Below are 20571 nucleotides of genomic sequence, written 5' to 3'. Positions count from 1 at the left end.
GCCTGCCTGTCTATCAAGTTTCAGATTGAAATATTTAGTAGCTCGAGAGAAAAATGTATCTTTGTCATGGACAAAGGAAGTCTAGGAAATGACAGGGAACTTCACACTGCTTCCTTCAAATCTTAACAAACTTTCGCTGGTGATCGCCATGATTGACAAACTAGAAATGACTTTTCACAGCCTTCCTCCATAACCTGAGTGTGATACCGTCAACTGCCTGACTAAACAGATGTAAAGAGTACAGCGAAGATGAAAATAAAAGTGCATGTATTAGGAATTTAGTGCAATTACTTAATGGATTCAACTAAATCTTTTTAGGATTAGATTCCGTACATAATAATCTAGCAATTTCAGCAACAACAAACAATCGTAGTTTTGATGGATTTCGTGCACGTGTCCGCTTAAAAATAATAAGAGAAACCGAAACAAACCTTAACTTATTTATTGAAGGGTTGGACATATACTTGTCTTAGAATATTTAACACTGCAGAACATGTAGGAAAAAGGAAAATAATGTAATAATTAGTAGAATAGACAATAATAATTAGTAGAATAGACAATAAAGACTGTTAGTTTTAGGTATACTTTAATGCAGTAACGTTGTAACACAGAACATCAAATGCCTCTACAAAAACTGCATTGCGATACCGTACATGAATGCTTTCTCCCCAGTTTAAGGTGATTCGAAACTACGGAATGGGAGTATTCTCTTCACCCCACGTGAATCACGAAGCGCGCCGAGTGTCATAATTCTTCTCATGGCCCAATCATTCGACACTTCAACCATTCAAATGTTGAGTTTCGAATCGATGTACGCTTCCTTGTGTCGCTGGGATTTTGGTTTGAGACGATATTTTTCTTCCGATAGTTGTCTTTGGAAGAATCGGTGGTTGAGAGGAAGTTGAACGAAAACTGTGTGGTTTCACTTCACAGAGGAGCTGACAGGATCAGATTTTTAGTATGCGCCATGTAAATGAAAATTGTTATGAGAGAAATAGACTATTTAGTTGAACTAGAGAAGGAATGCTACAGAGCACCGACGGAAAAGGTGTTCGCCGTTACGGGGGACCATGGGATTACATGTACATTATTCAACTCAATCAAAGGGGTTTATGTTGACAATTGACCTGCAGTGAGAATTGATGGTGGTTCTTGGTTCCAGGTACTTACAGGATTTAGGCAAGGCTTTAGTCTATCACCTGCGTTGTTCATATTTTACATGGATCATCTGCTGAAAGCCATAAAGTGGCAGGGACGGATTCAGTTAGGTGGAAATGTACTAAGCAGTCTGACCTATGCGCCAACTTGGTCTTATTGGCAGATTGAGCCGAAAGCCTGCACACTAATATTTCGGAACTTGAAAATAGGTGCAATGAGTATGATATGAAAGTGAGCCTTTTGAAGACTAAGGTGATATTACTAGGTAAGAAATCCAAGAGAATTGAATGCCAGGTTGGTGATATAAGTCTGGAACAGAGAGATAATTTTAAGTATTTAGGTTGTGTGTTCTCCCAGTATGGTAATATAGTGAGTGAGTTTAAATCAAAGTGTAGTAAAGCTAATGCAGTGAGCTTGCAGTTGCTATCAACAGTGCTCTGCAAGAAGGAAATCAGCTCCCGGATGAAACTATCTTTACATCGGTCTGTTTTCAGACTAACTTTGCTTTACAGGGGTGAACGCTGGGTGGACTCAGGATATCTTAATCATAAGTTAGAGGTAAGAAGACATGACAGTGGTGAGAATGATCGCTGGTACAAACTGGTGGGAACAATGGTAGGAAGGTACTTGGAATGAGTAGATAAAGGCCAAGTTACGAATGAACTCGATGGATGAAGCTGTACGCATAAATCGGCCTCAGTGGCGAATGGAGGAGGATAGGTTACCTAGGATAATAATAAACTCGTTTATTGAAGGTAAGAGAAGTAGAGGAAGACAAAGGTGATGATTAGGCTCAGTTTCTAATGATTTGAAGATAAGAGGTACAGAACTAAACGAGGCGACAAAATCTAGTTGCAGATCGACGAGGCTTACAGACTGAAAGCTTAAAGGCATAAGCGTTTATATTCAAGATTTATGTATGCAGTTGTTTTTCCGTTATTCCCTCTTACCGTATGGTTGGCAACCTGATTATCAAACTGAAGCGGAATATCCCGACCGCTTCCTGTTTGTCCGTGCGATCCGCGAAAGGACCTAAACGAGGAAGAGACTTTATAATATCCTCCATAACTGTCCGTGTTCTATCTATAAGATGGCGGAAATCTCTCGTTTGTGGATCATTCCCAACCACATCACCCCAGCGCAAGCATGTGGTGTTCCTGCCAAATTCTGACGCATGGTAACAGATTTACTAGGGCTTGTTCAGGTAAGGTACAGACAAAAAGTTAACAGGAGAAACGTGCCCAGCGTGGATCGGGAAATTTTATTACAGAGTCCATGTGCAGCCAGATAATAGAAGTTGCCGGTTAACTCTGCTCATGATGCCGTTGAAGCCAAACGTCACACTTGCGAAGCAATGTAATATCAGTGTAATTGCAAAGTCGCAAGCGCGATACATAGTGCAGGCATTTGCTCAATCAGCTGTAACTAGACCGCGGATGTTTTGGCAGAAATAGGATAGAACGCAAACTAATTTGATCAGCAGGGAATATTATCCAGTCCACTCTTCCACAACGTAGTGAGAGTAATATGAACATTAGGGGTTCTGATAGCCTCACCCAGGTTGATGCACATATCCAACCCGCTCTTCCAAAACATACATTTTTGGGGTTTCAGCTGGGACACACCCGTAATATTTCTACAAATCCCCGACCCGCTGTTCCATAATGTACCGAGAGTGACACACATTTTAGCAGCTCGGATAGGGCGTACCCCTAATGTTTATGCATATCCCACCCGCTATTCCACAATGTAACGAGAGTAACATCAATTTTAGGGGTTCGGATATGACGTACCCCTAATGTTTATGCAAATCCCAACCCGCTCTTCCATAATGTAGAGAGAGTAACATAAATTTTAGGGGTTTGGATAGGCTGTACCCCTAATATTTATGCATATTTCATATCATAACCGTAGTGCAGGGTAGTTTATACTTGTTACATGCTTCAATAAGTTTGCATTGTAACCTATTAAGCCAAAACCCCGGACTCTAATTACAACACCATTTATCTGTCACCGACTCATTCGTATCGAGCATAACGTTGAAGGCAAAGGTTCACGCCTTCTATAACATATTCCTTGCTACCCGGATATCACTCATTCAAATACAGAGCAGGTAGAAAGTCCGTTTCTCCATGCCGTGAAATATTTTGAAAACACTTCGTGAAGACCGAGTTAAAAACCGAATATTCGTATTGGAGCAGTTATCATTTATTTCCGTAAAAATTGCATTGTTTGGGGACGTACGGCTTTGTTTACAAGAAATTTGGTACAGAGTTCTCAATGAAGGAATTTAGTACGATGTTTTGGAACGCAATCTGCCAAGTGATAAATTAAATATCTCTTTTGTATTATCAAGCACAGCAGTGGACAATTCTAACTAGAGTATGTGACATTCCTAATCCTGACACTGCGGGTTCGAATCCTGAATTTTATTCTTTCACTCCCATAAATTGCAGCATTTCTGAAGACTTACGAGTACACTCCATATTTTTGGGCAGTAATAGGTTAAAAATCAAACTAATTTGTTTAGTAGGCAGTGTTATGCAACCCGTTCTTCCGTAATGTAGAAAGAGTAACATACATTTTAGGGGATCTGATGGGCGGCTCCCCTAAAGTTTATGGAAGACTCATAACGTAACCGTTGTGCAGGCTAGCGTATATTTGTTACTCTCTTTAGTTAGTTTGCATTCTAACCTGTTGTTGGCTAAAATACGGACTGTACTTATGAGGCCTGGCAGGAAAAGTAAACCCTCCAACGTTGACTCAGAATAGTGCTCGGCGACCGACGGAACTAGGTGCAGCTCGGAATTTTAGTTCCGTTGTGTTTTTCTTCTGTATTTACAATGAGCGAACTGTGTATTTTTGAACCTAAAATAATTTATGCGTACTTTGTTTACAGTAATTTTTAAACCCGGTGGGATTTTTCATTAGAGTTTAGCGTGAAAATATGGATAACAAAAGCGTAGTTAGCTTTTCGAAATGTTATCGTCGGATACTCACGTCAGATGTAAGTGAATTACGTAGTTCTTAGATCCTTTCTTTCTTTCTTTCTTTCTTTCTTTCTTTCTTTCTTTCTTTCTTTCATAGCACGTTAACCGTCCAGGGTTGGTTTTTCCGTAGGAGTTAGCGACGTATCCCACCTCTACAGCTTCTAGGGCAGGGAGATGTTTTGTCGGGACACAACTGGGGTGGAAGACAATTACCCCGCATAGGCGGTCTTATCTGCTATGCTGAAGAGGGGTCCATTTGGGGGATGAGAGTATTGGAAGGGATAGGAAAGGAAGAGGGAAGGAAGTGGTCATAACCTTAAGTTAGGTACCGTCCCGGTATTTGTCTGGAGGAAGTGGGGAACCACGCAAAACCCACTTCAAGGAACGCAGAGTCGGAAATCGAACCCGGGACTGTGGGGGTGGCAACTAATCACACTAACCACTACACCAGAGAGGCGGACTCAGTACTTATATGACATTGTAAAATATGGTTTTCCGAGTAAAACTGTGTAGTGCATGTCAAACGTTTCTCTTTCTGACAAGGAGAAACTGCTCATGTCTATTTCTGGTGTGGCTATAGAGAATGGTCAGAAGAATGATTACAAGTCAAAATATTAAGACGCAACTCGCTCCTCCCCATTTTAGAGAAATATCGATTTAAAGAATTCTCTTAGGTTTAAATAGTCTAAGCGTTAGATAACGTGTCAAGAATATGGTCACTGCTTGTGGAAGCGCGAGGGTCTCCTATCATGGTGACCTGGGTTCAAGTCCCATCATTGACACTCATCTCATCTCATATGGGTTAGGTCTTTATTCATTGTATGTGCCGGTAGGCTATTTGCAATTCTTATGTCTACAAACATACTCATGTCACTGAGTCTAATCGTAGCATTTTGTTCATGCAATACATTAATAATAATAATAATAATGTTATTTGTTTTACGTCCCACTAACTACTCTTTTACGGTTTTCGGAGACGCCGAGGTGCCGGAATTTAGTCCCGCAGGAGTTCTCTTACGTGCCAGTAAATCTACCGACACGAGGCTGACGTATTTGAGCACCTTCAAATACCACCGGACTGAGCCAGGATCGAACCTGCCAAGTTGGGGGCAGAAGGCCAGCGCCTTAACCGTCTGAGCCACTCAGCCCGTCCATTAATAATAAACATACAAATAGTTATAATTATAAATAAATAAATAAATAAATAATAAGAGCAATAGGTAGCTCTTTAGTGACAGGTGTTTGGTAAAGCAATGAATCTGCAGATTAGAGTGTTATATATTAATGGTAACATCTTTGATAATATGACAGCACGCGAGTCCAGACCACAAGAAAGTCCCCACAGAGTCATCAACATCCTTTACAATACTGTAATTCCTTCCTCGTTGAATACCGGATGTGGAACGGAAGAAGGCTTAGAATAGGGACGACACAGGCTTGCAGTCAGCGACATGGACAACTCCTACCTACGAACTGTGTTCTTGCTGGCGGTGATGAGCTGGCTAGGGACAGCGGGAGGAAAACATGACATGAACGAAATGTCGGCAATGGTGAGTCTCACAACATACAAGTGCACATTTCATCGGTCTATTGCTCCTTACATCGTATGTAATGTGTTAGTTATATTTACATATTGGTCTTACTACCATTATCATATTCATGTCTTGATCTCCTCCACCATTGTTATATTTATATCTTGGTCTCCTCTACCACTGTTGTATTCATATCTTATTCTCCTCCACCATTGTTATATCAACATCTTGGTCTCCTCTACCATTGTTGTATTCATATCATTGCCTTCTCTACCAATTTTATATTCGTATCTTGGTATCCTCTACCATTGTTGTATTCATATCTTGATCTCCTCCACCATTGTTATATTCATATCTTGATCTCCTCCACCATTGTTATATCAACATCTTGGTCTCCTCTACCATTGTTGTATTCATATCTTGGTCTCCTCCACCATTGTTATATTTATATCTTGATCTCCTCCACCATTGTTATATCCATATCTTGGTCTCCTCTACCATTGTTGTTTTCATATCTTGATCTCCTCCACCATTGTTATATTTATATCTTGATCTCCTCTACCATTGTTATATTCATATCTTGGTCTCCTCTACCATTGTTATATATATATCTTGGTCTCCTCTACCATTGTTGTATTCATATCTTGGTCTCCTCCACCATTGTTATATTTATATCTTGGTCTCCTCTACCATTGTTATATTCATATCTTGGTCTCCTCTACCATTGTTGTATTCATATCTTGGCCTCCTCTACCATTGTTGTAATAATATCTCGGTCTCCTCTACCATTGTTATATTCATATCATTGCCTTCTCTACCATTGTTATATTCGTATCTTGGTATCCTCTACCATTGTTATATTCAGATCCTGGCCTTCACTACCATTGTTTTATTCATATCTTGGTCTTGCTACCATTGTTATATCCATATCTTGGACTTGCTACCATTGTTATATCCATATCTTGGCATCATCTGCCATTGTTGTATTCATATCTTGGTATCCTCTACCATTGTTATATTCAGATCCTGGCCTTCACTACCATTGTTGTATTCATATTTTGGTCTTGCTACCATTGTTATATCCATATATTGGCATCATCTGCCATTGTTGTATTCATATCTTGGTATCCTCTACCATTGTTGTATTCATATCATTGTATCCTCTACCATTGTTGTATTCATATCTTGGTCTTGCTACAATTGTTATATCCATATCTTGGCATCATCTGCCATTGTTATATTCATATCTTGGTATCCTATACATTGTTGTATTCATATCTTGGTATCCTATACCATTGTTATATTCATATCTTGGTCCCATCTACCATTGTTATATTCCGACACCTCAGCGTCTCTGAAAACCGTATTAGTATTTTGTTGGGTGTAAAATCATTATTATTAGTATAAAACCAACAATCTGAACTGCTATTCTTGAAGAAACTCTTGTCTAGAAACTTGACTTATTGACAATGAGATAACTGTTACATAGGGACCTCAACTGTTAATCTTCCGGTTGCTGTTACCTGGCAACCGGAACTATTATCCTTGAAAAATCCTGTTCAATTTAAAAACTTGAACTGTTAGCCTTAAAATAACTGTTACCTAGAAAACTTAACTGTTAACCTGGAGTAAGTTCTCAGTAAGAGTCTGAACTGTTAACTTCGTAATGAATGAATTGTAAACCTTTAGATACCTGCTCCATACAAAACCGAACTGCTCCATTAGTTACTCACTCTTTTTCAGATGTATCTCGACCGTTACGGTTACATGGACGCTGCTATGGAAAAAATGAACATGAGCGCAAATAACTATACCCACGATGTCATGGTAATGGCCACCAGGCAATTCCAATCCTTCATGGGGCTCAAGGTGACAGGTAAGTGTGCTACATCATCATGTACCACTCAAAGAATCTTAGTGCACTAAACCGTGAAGTCATAACTGGCGCACCTTCATAGCATTGCACGTGATATTTTCATCTGCGAGATCAGCAGACGAACAATAGGGATGAGTTAAACAAACCTTCTTCGTTAGGGACCCTGTTTGTAAAAGGCAGTATTAGCTTACATGATACTTATTCAGTACCAGCATTTGTACCCGCTCTTCGCACGGGAATTTGCAGTGGATTACATGTTACTTTCAGGAATTTATGGGGAGTAACATGGCTCTATTCACACATTTAATGTGTAATGCTAAAATGGTATTTTCCTACGAAAGCGCATGGCATAACGAAGTCGAGAATGATGACGATTTACGAATTTATTGTACGGTCCGAAAGTTGTGCGAAATTATCCATGGTTCTCAGGTTGAATATTGTATCTCTGACCGCTGTCGTGGCGCTCTGACCTCCCTTAATATCTCTCCTATCGAAAAGAGTAAAATGGCGCTTTAGTTTTTCCCATTCACCACGGGACTTAGACTTAAGATCCACATTTTCGTAATCATCTGCGTACGATAAATATGTACATGGCATAAAGAAACGGAAATAACATATCCTTAAACATTTGCTGTATTCAGTCTTTCGATAGACCTAATATTACCGAAAATATTTCAGAGTAATCCTCCTATAAATACCAGCTCCATGTGATTACCACGACATCATATGCACCTGATAAAACAATCCTGACTGAGTAAAATCCAAATACGTAATTTGGTTGAAATAAATCCAGAAGTTTTCCACTTTTAGGAACAGACAGACAGACAGACAGACAGACAGACAGACAGACAGACAGACAGACAGACAGACAGACAGACAGACAGACAGACAGACAGACAGACAGACAGACAGACACTAAAGGGAAAGCTTCTAGTGTCCGTCACACGCTGAAGAACATGAAGCCTGTAGAACATACTAATTTTCTCCGTCATTTGAACGGTAAGCGAAATTATGTACATAACAACAATTATTTAAAATAAGGAGGCGTTTCACATATGGTCTACAGTGTTTACACATAATCCGTGGTGTAGGAGAAAATCGAAAAAGCTCTTCGGGTCTCCCTATACACTCCCAGTATATTCAGCAATTGTTAAATCTTTTGCATATCGAAACCTGCTCCTGGATGAGTATACTCTAAATATAAAGTTTGGTCGTGATATATTCAGCCGTTTATTGGTGATGGCGAAACAAACAAACAAACAAACAAACAAACAAACAAACAAACAAACAAACAAACAAAGAAAGCTAAAAACTACTTATACGATCTTGAATTGACCTAAAACGGGTAATTATACCAAAATTTGGCAAAATAAATGAAATTACAGACAACGCATCCCCTAGAATTTTATTTATAAGGTACAGTATTTCAAAATTTGAAGTTTTAAAACCAAAACTTTTGAAATAAATACCTATGTCTTATGGCTGGGTGACATCCGAAAATTTGGTCAACGTGACGCGAAAAAATGTGTGACGGAAGTGTAACCATAGCAACCGTGCAGGCTGTGATGTAAGGTATTGTTATCTAGCAACAGTGCAGGCTGTGATGTAAGGTATTGTTATCTAGCAACCGTGCAGGCTGTGATGTAAAGTATTTTTACCTAGCAACCGTGCAGGCTGTGATGTAAGATATACATGGATGGCCATGACCAGGCCACGTATTTATGATCGTTTGATTTTCACGAAAATAAAAGTGCTCTTTTATTATTATTATTAACAGACACATCACACCTGGGAAATATTCCGGTGGCAATGATACTGAAGTATACAAATTCACACGTACCTGAGATATTCCAAAATGTTTACACTTAACATAAAATCAAAATTTCGATAAATTTAGGTGAAATTACGTATGACTTATAATCTGAAGGCTTTTTTTGCTACTTGCTTTACGTCGCACCGACACATATAGGTACTATGACGACGATGGGATAGGAAAGAGGTAGGTCTGGGAAGGAAGCGACCATGGCCTTAATTAAGGTACAGCCCCAGCATTTTCCTGGTGTGAAAATGGGAACCCACGGAAAACCATCTTCAGGGCTGCCAAAGGTGGGGTTCGAACCCACTATCTCCCGGATGCAAGCTCACAGCTTCGCGCCCCTAACCGCATGGCCAACTCGCCCGGTAATAATGTGAACGAAAAACCAACCTGAAAAAATAGAATAAATAAATTTAACAAAGTAAATTATGTCACAAAAAATATATACAACAGAAAAAGCATGTAGATTGCAGCAAAATTATGATGTTATAAAACAGTCACATAGACAGAGGTGACTTATGCAAGTAAAACCGTTTTTAAAACTACTAATACAGCTGGAATTGATAAAATACTTTAGGCAAGAATAATAATAATTATAACTTGTATAAATAAACAATATCGAGAAGAGCGTCAAGAGAGTTTGTAAGGTAATCGAACCAGTATTGAGCACAATTAGAAAGAAGAGCATCTCGTTTTTGGACATCTTATTACAACACCGGAAACTAGAATTATAATAGAAAAATTATGGAATAGCAATACCAGGATTAAATGGTTCACAAAAATTAAGGAACTCCAAATAACAATAAATGATCTCAAGAACAAAACAGACAATTTTAAGATTCTCAACGACTTACAATAAGACTAAAAACCAAAATTAATAAAAGGGAAAAATTTAGAGAAAACATATTGGCATCTTCTTTGTGCAATTGACTGAAGTGGTCCTATGTTGGCCATAAAATATTATTATTATTATTATTATTATTATTATTATTATTATTATTATTATTATTATTATTATTATGTCCTCGTCTGCGGTGAAGTGTCTAGTGTGATTAGCTTCCACCCTGGGAGGCCCGGGTTCGAATCCCGACACTGCTACGAGATTTGAAAAGTGGTACGAGGGCTGGAACGGGGTCTGCTATGGCTCGGCAGGTCAACTTAGTAGAGGGAAGTTCGATTCCCACCTCAGCCATCCTCGAAGTGGTTTTCCGTGGTTTCCCACTTCTCCTCCAGGCAAATGCCGGGATGGTACCTAACTTAAGGCCTCGGGCGCTTCTTTACCTATTTCTTTCAATCTTACCATCCCCCTAAAATGACCCCTGTTCAGCATAGTAGGCGAGGACACCCAGGCGAGGTACTGATCCTCCTCCCGTGTTGTATCCCCAACGCAAAATCTCACACTCCAGTACACTGCCCTTAAGGCGGTACAGGTGGGATCCCTCGCTGAGTCCAAGGGAAAACCAACGATGGATTGTAAACGATTTAAGTGAGTGAGTGAGTGAGTGAGTGAGTGAGTTTATTTAACCGTCCTGGTGACTATAATCGTTGAAGGGTTGATGTCTGTAAGGTCTGACACCGAGGTTAGCCGGTTCGAGTCTGGTGGGTCGGTTAAATCTCACCATGAAATATTGGCAGGGTAGGGGAAGTTGTGGTATGCAATTTCTAATCACTACACTGCGTGCCAAAAGACTGGATTAAATTCCGAACCCCTCGGCGTGAGAGCATATGATGCTGTTGATGGTGATTCGTCCGTCGGATGGGGACGTAAAGCCTTAAGCAGACCGCCTGGTGCTCTTTGAAAGGAGAAGGCCATGTGCCGCTCCCTTTCTAGTATCATATTTTACGTCATTCATTTCATGTCATTCACACTACTCATTACGATGACGTCAGGAAGGGCATCCGCCCGTAAAAGCTCGCCACGAAGATTCACCTCACTTCATGACCGGCCTCGTAGACGAACGGGACAAGGGTTAGACGTACATATATTCATTTATTCCCGGCCATATTCTTTCTCTCTGTTTGATCAACTCCTTGACCAACTTCAGCTTAGCCAAAACGAAATTTTTTCATGAAACTTGCATCTGTATATCATCATTGTCTTAGCCTTGGCACTTCGTGCAAGCTGTAGTCAAACTCACTGAGTATTAATTCGCCGAGGCCCATGTTAACACCTTTCTGCTATGTTTCAGGGAATCTGGACAGAGAGACGAAAGCGGTCATGATGAAGCCTCGTTGTGGAGTCAAGGATATGATGGGGCCTGCGTACAGCCGTCGCAGTAAGCGATACGCCCACATAGGTGAGGAAACTATGTGTATTGAATGTAGAAAACTATTCTGTTTAGGTAACAGCGTTAACCACCAACCCAACTACTAGAGTCAATAAGTTCAGGGACAGGCGCCTTAATTATAGGCAACACGGTATACACTCATGTAAGGTAGGTGGCCATATTTCATCCCCTTAGCACAGTTGTAGGCTAGAAATTGATTTATATTATTGAATATATTCTCCACTTGCGGGCAAGTTACAGTGAAACTGTTATATCGCAAGGTAGTCAATATTTGACATAAACCCTTCAACAACTAAACTACCAAAATGTGTTCGTAATTTCATCCCCCATCAAATTTATGAAAAGTACAATTAATTTTATTATATTTTTCCTTTCTAACATTACCAAACACTTCCCTTATAATGAATTACTTGAAGGCCATTTATGATAAAATGTTTTCTTGGTATTACTTTTAACATAGTCTTTCAGCATTGCTCGTATGATGTTAAACGCTTTACTTGTACGTTTGTAACCCACTATCATTTCCCTCACTGCCTTAATAGACATAATGGCCTTTTTCATAGCCTCCTTATCTCAGTACTTCTGTTTTCCCATCTGAAAAAGAATAACAAACTTCATAAATAAAAAATAAAATAAAGCGGGACGAAATTACGAACATACCCTGGTTTATTATAATGGCCGCTACAGTAACTGACGCCACCCACCTCACTGTAGCGATTACACACCAGGAACTACAGCACACGAGTGAAATGCAGTCCAGTATTTCATACACATATCAGTGCTCACTCTAGGAATAACAGACTCTTAATGTGAATGCTGCGCTGACTCAACTTAGCATGAAAAATGAATCCTCCTTGTACACGGAAACTGAACGTGGTTCACACAACCAACTCTCACAGCAAGGCTACGCGTGTGTGCGCTAAACATTAGGTACCAACCGTGTACACTGGAAATCCCTAGGGGGACGAAATTAGGTGCGGGGACGGAATTTGGCCCCCATATCTTACTACAGTTACTACCTTTTGGAACTGGCGCTTAGAGTGTAGACAGCACAGTGTACACCTGTGTACGCCCGACAGTCAATATGTTGAATAGTTTTCTGACCTATCTTTTCGCGTCTTTTTTCACGTCGTGGTGAACCTAAACGTTTCGCTAGCGATTTGCCTAATTTTTGGCAGAACGTGAAATCTACGTGTTGCGCAGACTTCGACATTCTAAGTTCCACCACTGACATTCAGCTACCCTTCACAAGTGAGACCGTAGTTCTTCTTATAATGCATGCACACAACTGCCTCTTGTTGGTACTGGCGAAGAACAACACCCTGTGGAGCAAACTCTCCCCTTTAGAACACTACTGCGACACTGGACGGCCAGCACACGAACTTAATGACTCTACTATGTTCAGTGTATTGTTTGAATAATCAGTTGATATATATTTTATCCCGTATTTTTCATTAATAACCAAATTTGTAAATTTATCTCTTAATAATTGTTTAATATTTCTTCCTGTTAAGTAGTAAACGGGAAGTATTCGAAGTAAAATTATACGAAGGAGAAATACGAGCATAGATGCGATTAAGCATACGCTTTTTGCTTTGCTACGTTGCTGATATTTCGCACAGCGAGTCGGCAGCCCTGAAATTGGTTTTCCCTGGTTTCTCATTTTCACACCAAGCAATTGTTGAGGCTGTACTTTAATAAAAGACCACGACAGTTACCATCCCATTTCTAGCCCTTCACCATCCTTAGAGCCGTCGAATACCATCGTTTAGTAATTATACCACGTCAAACCATTACCGAATAAAAAAAGATGTCATTTCTTAGGATTAAACTAAGCTTTCCAGAAATCGGCCGAAATTCAGTAACTGCGCCACAACTTTATGATTTAAATGGATTTGAAATTTCATAATAAATTTTATGTGGAATGCCTTGTAGAGAAGAGATGTATTCATAGCGACAGCCAGGGACCCAGAAGTACATTTACTTTTATAACCTAATGTAATTTAACACCCGCCATTCTTCATTGCTGAAGCACACAGTAGCATTGCCATTGGCTGAGACATGTAGTCGGATATGACGTCTTTTCCAGCAATAAAATTATATGCTTTTCGCGCACAATAAGATCAAAACTAATAGCTTGATCATTAGCAGAATTAACCAATCCATACAAATGGATTTTTCACTAGACTGAATGATAATTTAATTCAGCTTTTCGTCACTGTCCAACATAGAATACGCTGCTATCGCCTTACGGAATGCTAGAGGCCTATGCTCCCAGACTCCCTTTGCTTGAACACAGTCCAATGGTTTTTTCACTGATGATGATGATGATGATGATGATGATGCTTGTTACTTAAATGTGTCTAACATCTAAGCGGATTTTGTCACTAGCCCGAATGATAAATTGAACTTCAACAGTTGGCAGCCTTATGCACCAAAGGATCACGTCTACCGGAATAGGTACGCGTGAAAGAAAGTTTTTTTTGCTACTTGCTTTACGTCGCGCTGGCACAGATAGGTCTTATGGCGACGATGGGACAGGGAAGGGCTAGGAGTGGGAAGGAATCGGCCGGGGTCTTAATTAAGGTACAGCCCCAGCATTTACCTGGTGTGAAAATAGGAAACCACGGAAAACCATTTTCAGGGCTGCCGACAGTGGGGTTCGAACCTACTATCTCCCGAATACTGGATACTGGCCGCACTTAAGCGACTGCAGCTATCGAGCTCGGTCGTGAAAGAAAGACACAAACGACATCGCAATCACGCCTAGATGTCTCCGCTGAAAAATTGGCGTGGTAACTGAACTTATAACCCAGAAAACACCTTTTACTTTTACAATAACTCTTATTTTTTATATTAATATTAATACGTTCCTTTCCAGGTAATGTTTGGGAGATGCGGACGGTGTACTACAAGTTCACCGGATACTCCCGCAAGCTCGCTGCAAACCTCGTGAGGTCCGAGTTCAAGCGAGCGGCTGAAGAGTGGTCCAGATACGTGAACGTGAGGCTGGTGCCCGTCTGGAGCAGGAGGAGAGCCAATGTCAGAGTTAAGTTTGGAAGAATGAACCACGGGGACCCTTGGCCCTTCGACGGCCCCTACGGGGTGCTAGCTCACGCCTCGCAGCCGCACAGCGAAGCCTTCGTTCACTTCGACGATGACGAGAAGTGGACTGCTAACCGCCGAGGTACAAACATAGAATATAGTGGGTCCTGAAGTGCATAATTGTAGAGTTATCAGGCATTTGCTTGGCCGCCATAATCTCCTGACTTTAACCCTCTGTCGTGCATCCCACTACTGTTGACGATGAACCAATTCTCTGTGTGCACATTGTGGGAGCCTGTACGCACTTCACCAGGCATTCCTGATCGTGTTCTCCACTCAATACAATGACGAGTGGTGGGTTGCATTCACTCAGGGGAAGTCACTTCTAACATTTCATTCCATAAGCGCACAGAGTCTTTCAGCTGGTGTCGTGGACGTAGTCAGTGTAACAGTGTTTGGGGAGTCGGGATGCACTAACGTTACTGAAAATCTGATGACTCATTTCCTGACCGATTTTGCCATGCCTTTTCATTCTTCCCTTTTGGCTTCAGAAGGAATGTAAGAGCACGTGAAGCAATCCTGACTTTAAGTCTGATTTTAGAGGATAGAATTAAGAAAGACAATTCTACATACCTGTAATTGGTAGTTCTAGAAAAGGCACTCGATTGTGTGATTGGACCAAGCTATTAGAGACTCTGAAGGTGATCGGGAAAAGAAGCAGGAATTCAGAAAGAAGTGAGGCAAGGCTGTCCATTGCCCCTCTCTCTTTTTAATTTTTACATCAGTAAACGAAATGAAAGTGGAATTTGGAAAAAAGAATGACATTCCTAGGAGAGGAAGTCAAATTTCTAAGATTTTCTTATGATATTGTTATTTTGGGAAAGAGTACAAGATGGAAACAAATAAGTCCAAAACAAAAGTAATGGAATGCTGTCAGATGATGCAGGAAATATTAGATTAGGAAATGACGTCTTAAGGGAAGTGGAAGAAGGAGGACATAAAATGCAGACTAGCACAAACAAGGAAGACCTTTCTTAAGAAAATAAATTCGATCATTTTGAACATTGATATTGGAATTAGAAAGATGTATTTGAAGACTTTAGTCTGGAGTGTGGCTTTGTATGGAAGTGTAACATGGACTATAAGTAGATCAGAAGGAAAGATAATACACGCTTTTGAAATGAGGTATTATAGAAAAATGCTGAAAGTGAGATAGTTGTAGATCGAATTGCGAATGAAGGGATACTAAATTAGATTGGTGAGAGGAGATGGACTTACTGAGGGAAGTGTACGCGCTAATAACGGCATGGGCAGACCAAGGTGTGCATATGACAGGCAGATTAGAGTAGATGTAGGATGTAGCAAAGGATCGGATGGCATGAAGGGCTGCATCAAACCAGTCCATGGATTGATAGGCCAAACAAAAACATGAGAATAATCTACTTTCTAACCTTTGCCATTGAGATTTGATATCCCCTATATGTTGCAAAATTGAGGCCACTTTGCCCTCTCTTCCATGTTAATGTTTTGATAATTACTGCTTTTAAAATCCCCACTCAGACTTATTCGTCCACTAATGTCATTCCACACCATCTCTCCGCTGACAGCTGGAACATACCACTTAGTCGGACAGCTCATCTCCTTACTCCGAAGTCTTCACATTCCAATGTTTACAATAGCACTACTCCTTTGTCGGAAATTATCCAGAACAACATTTGCTGCCTTCCTTTATTTTTTCCAGTTCTTGTATCAAGTAGTCTGGGTGAGGTCCGTACTCTAACTGCAGTCTTACCAGAGAATTACACACCCTTCCCCTCGCCGGGAAGAACTGGAAGTAAGGAGATGAGCTGCTCGACTGAGCGGTATGTTCCGAGCTGTCAGTGGACAGATGGTGTGGAATGATATTAGTAGACGAATAAGCTTGGATAGAGGTTTTAAGTCTAAAAAGTATCTAAGAAGATGATAAAGTCAAAATTCAAGAGGACTCCCTCTTCCCTCTTTTCCTCTATCTCAGCCTCCAACACTCGTTTTAGTATTCTTCCCTCCTCCATCCACATAACATGTCCGAACCATCTCAATTTATTCTTCTTCATCCTATCACTCAGTTTTCCTATCCCTATCTCTTTTCTGACCTCAACATTTCTTATTCTGTCTCTCCTTGTCTTCCCTAACATACTTCTCAAGAACTTCATCTCACTGGCTGAACTTTATTGTCATAATATTTCCTTTACGTCCCACTAACCACTTTTAAGGTTTTCGGATACGCCGAGTTGCCGAAAATTAGTCCCGCGGAAGTTCTTTTACGTACCAGTGACTCTACCGACACCGGGCTGAAATATTTGAGCACCTTGATACACCACCGGAATGAGCCAGGATCGAACCTGCCAAGTTGGGGTCAGAAGGCCAGCGCCTCAACCGTCTGAGCCACACCAGGTTCCATACATTCTGACAGATGGTATTTCCCTCTTGTATCCTTCTGCTGATCTACTTATCCAACATTGCATCTTACATTATTTCACTTCTCAAATATTTGAAGTATTCTACAACCTCAAGGTTTTACCCCCTGATACTAACGATTCTTTATCCTTCTCTTTCTCCCCTTGTTATCACCATCGTTATGATCGTCTTCACATTGATTTTCATGCCATATTTATCAATAAATTCATTTAAAGCCTCTAATTGGCTTTGCACTTCTGTCGTTGACTCCCCAGATGAGTATGTCATCTGGAAACAATAATATTACCGGGCGAGTTGGCCATGCGGTTAGAGGTGCGCGCCTGTGAGCTTGCATCCTGGAGATAGTGGGTTCGAATCCCACTGTCGGCAGCCCTAAACATGGTTTTCCGTGGTTTCCCATTTTCACACCAGCCAAATGCTAGGGCTGTACCTTAACTAAGGCCAGGGCCGCTTCCTTCCAACCTTTCCTCTCCCACCGTCTTCGTAAGACCTATCTGTGTCGGTGCGACGTAAAGCAACTTGAAAAAACAACAATATCCTTTAGAATTTCATCCATAACATTATAATCATAAGTGGAGACAATAAACTTCCCTGTCTTAGTCCAGTTTGGTTTCTAAACCAATCTGTTCTCCCCACTGGGGCCTGGACACAACTGGAAGAATTCTTACATGAATATGCATTATTTTGCAGAATTGTTCGTGAAACACGAAGGTAAAACTTCTGTAGATGCGACATTTCCTTTCAGGTCGCAACTTCTACCAGACAGCTCTGCACGAGATAGGCCACGTCCTCGGACTGGACCATTCCACTGACAAGGATGCTGTCATGTTTCCCACAGTCGGCGAAAACAACCCAGAGCTGAAGCTGCATCCAGATGATATCAACGGAATAAAGGTAATATCAAACATTCGTCAATCATTTAATCAGAATTGATCTGCATTTTGGACTGTTGCCTTGGTGGCAGATACCCTACAACATTTTACCTGCTTATTGTTAAACAATTTCAAATAACTTGTTAATTGATCCAACATTTCTCTGGATAAATCATTCCATTCATTAATTGCCCTACCTATACAAAAGGTCGTTAGGGATCTCTGGGGACGATGTTTGACGGGTAATTACGAGGGGGAATCAAATATAAACAGGATTTTACTTTCTTATTTAAATTCATTTATTGAAAAACACAAGGCAATTACAATTTATTTTTCCACATAGGTTCCTGCTTTGGAAATTCATTTTTCCCAGTGTATGGGCAGCTTTTTGATGCCCTCATCGTGTCACTAGCCAGTTGCGCACGATGTCTTCCACTCTCCTCATCTTCAAATCGTTGCTCTCCTAAAGCTTCTTTAAGCGGTCCGAACAAATGGAAATCACAGGGTGATAAGTCCGGGCTGTAAGGAGGATGATCAAATCTTACTGAAAGCCCCTGGCAGACCTCCAAACGTTTTAACTTCAGATTTTAAGTCAAAACGGAGGAGGGGGGCATCTGAAAGACACTGTACGGAATTGTAGGTCGTTTGTGATGATTGCTTGACAGCTCTCCGACTTGTTCTGCAATTTCTCATACTCTCGCCCGCCGATCGTCGTCAATAATGTCTTTAACCGCACGAATGTTTTCATCCGCAGTGATGGTCCAAGGACGGCGATCGTGCTGCTGATTTTCCACATGTTCTTATCCATCCTTGAAGTTTTCATGCCAGACAAACACACGCATCCTTGACAATGTTTGATCACAGACAGTCTGTGGAAAATATCCGCCGCTGTAACTCCTTCACGAAAAAGAAATTTTATAACAATGCGTTGCGCAGTGGAGGGTTGCACTTGTTGCTCCGACATCGTGAGCGTTACTGGGAAATATCTAACAGCACGCTCTCCCCACTCCTAACGGTCCCGCCTAAGCATAGCAGAAGCGCGGGGCCAGTCCTACCAACTGTTGATGTTCAGGAACAAAAATCCCGTTTATATTTGATCGACTTACGTAGTTTATGAAAAGCCATGTCGTCACTTGGAAAGCCAGAATTTCTATCTATAGCCCGACAACGTAATTTCAATTGCATGAGACTTTCTCGCAGAGCTAGCATGTCCATCTAATCCCCCTCCTCCTGACAGGCTTTCCACAGGTCATTGATACTGCGTGGACGTCTATTTCCTAAGGCACTTTTTAAGAGTCGAGATGCACAGAAGTCCATCGGTGACTCATCCAATGCCTTCACCGAAATGTCAGTAAAATGAATTGTATAGATTCCAGTCTCCCTCTCCATTCTCTCTAAGAACAGACGAGTCGAAGGAGAGGTGTGGCAGCATATACCCATACCTGATTTTTCGCCCTCCTATACAGTACTGCGACATCTGTGTTTTAAATGGGTATTAAAACCTCTTGCTGATAGTATGCAGAGTTCACCTTCACATTATTAACTCACCATTGTTGTAGCATCCAGCGATGATTATGAAACCCCTTGGAAAACTTTCCTGGGATTCTTTATACAATTTTTGATATTTTTTTTGTCTCTAGGGCGGTAGTAAGAGTGACCCCACAGTGTAGGGCAACGTGCCTGCCGCTTACCCGCAGACCCCGGCTTCGATTCCCGGCCAGGTGAGGGATTCTTACCTGCATCTGAGGGCTTGTTCGATGTACACTCAGCCTACGTGATTACAATATTGAGGAGCTGTCTGACGGTAAGGTAGCGGCCCTGGTTTAGAAAGCGAAGAATAATGGCCGAGAGAATCCGTTGGGCTGAGCACATGAAACCTCGTAATCTGCAGGCTTTCGAGCTGAGCAGCGGTCGCTTGGTAGACCATGGCCCTTCAGCGCTGTTGCTCCCTGGGGTTTGGGTTTCGGGGCGGTAGTAATCGGGCAGGGTTTGTTACATTCATTAAGGTACACATATGTTTCGCCTAATGTTACCACATTTTTCCATCTGTCCCCTTCCAGATAGCCCTCGTATAGCTTTCTTGCATTAGTGGGATGTTCCGAAATGTGACGAGGCAACTCGGCGCTTATGTCACTTGTCGAATTGCAGGTCCTTGTTGGTTATGGTGTTAAATTTTGAAACGCCAACTTACGTGCGATAGTCCATTGCGGAGTCAGGGTTACCATCTAAGACAAAGGCCTTCACTTCCCTCGCCACTTCTGGTGTACGGTTGGTGACTGGTCGTGGATTGCCTGTTTCTTCCCCCTCTGGAACTAATCCCAGTTGAACGTTGCCTGCTTTTATTAAATGCAGCACTGATCCAGTTCTTTGATATCAAGGCATCATGCTTCTTGCCCATTCCTTGGAATACAGAACAGCTAAATTTAGCATCGAAAAGGACTGTTATGTAGTCCTCCTAGTTAGGGTCAATCCGTTTCGGCATCGTTGTAGATAATGTCACAAAACTCTACACACGTGTCCTCCGCACTGACGTGAAT

General features: G+C 41.2%; 1 protein-coding gene across 1 annotated transcript in view; it reads left to right on the top strand.

Moving 5' to 3' along the window:
• The first annotated feature begins 5598 nt into the window (after positions 1-5598).
• Positions 5599-20571, top strand: part of LOC136885502 (interstitial collagenase) — a 28363-nt gene continuing 13390 nt past the window's right edge. The window contains exons 1-5 of the mRNA XM_067158093.2: positions 5599-5698; positions 7424-7556; positions 11562-11669; positions 14542-14847; positions 17908-18056. Of these exons, the coding sequence (XP_067014194.2) occupies positions 5600-5698; positions 7424-7556; positions 11562-11669; positions 14542-14847; positions 17908-18056 (795 nt within the window). The 5' untranslated portion in view covers position 5599. The remainder of the gene's footprint in view (positions 5699-7423; positions 7557-11561; positions 11670-14541; positions 14848-17907; positions 18057-20571) is intronic.

This window comes from Anabrus simplex, chromosome 14 (assembly GCF_040414725.1).
Source record: "Anabrus simplex isolate iqAnaSimp1 chromosome 14, ASM4041472v1, whole genome shotgun sequence".
NCBI classification, from domain to species: Eukaryota; Metazoa; Arthropoda; class Insecta; order Orthoptera; family Tettigoniidae; genus Anabrus; species Anabrus simplex.
The sequence above is the reverse complement of the archived record's forward strand: the minus strand, read 5'-3'. Positions and strand labels throughout refer to the sequence as shown.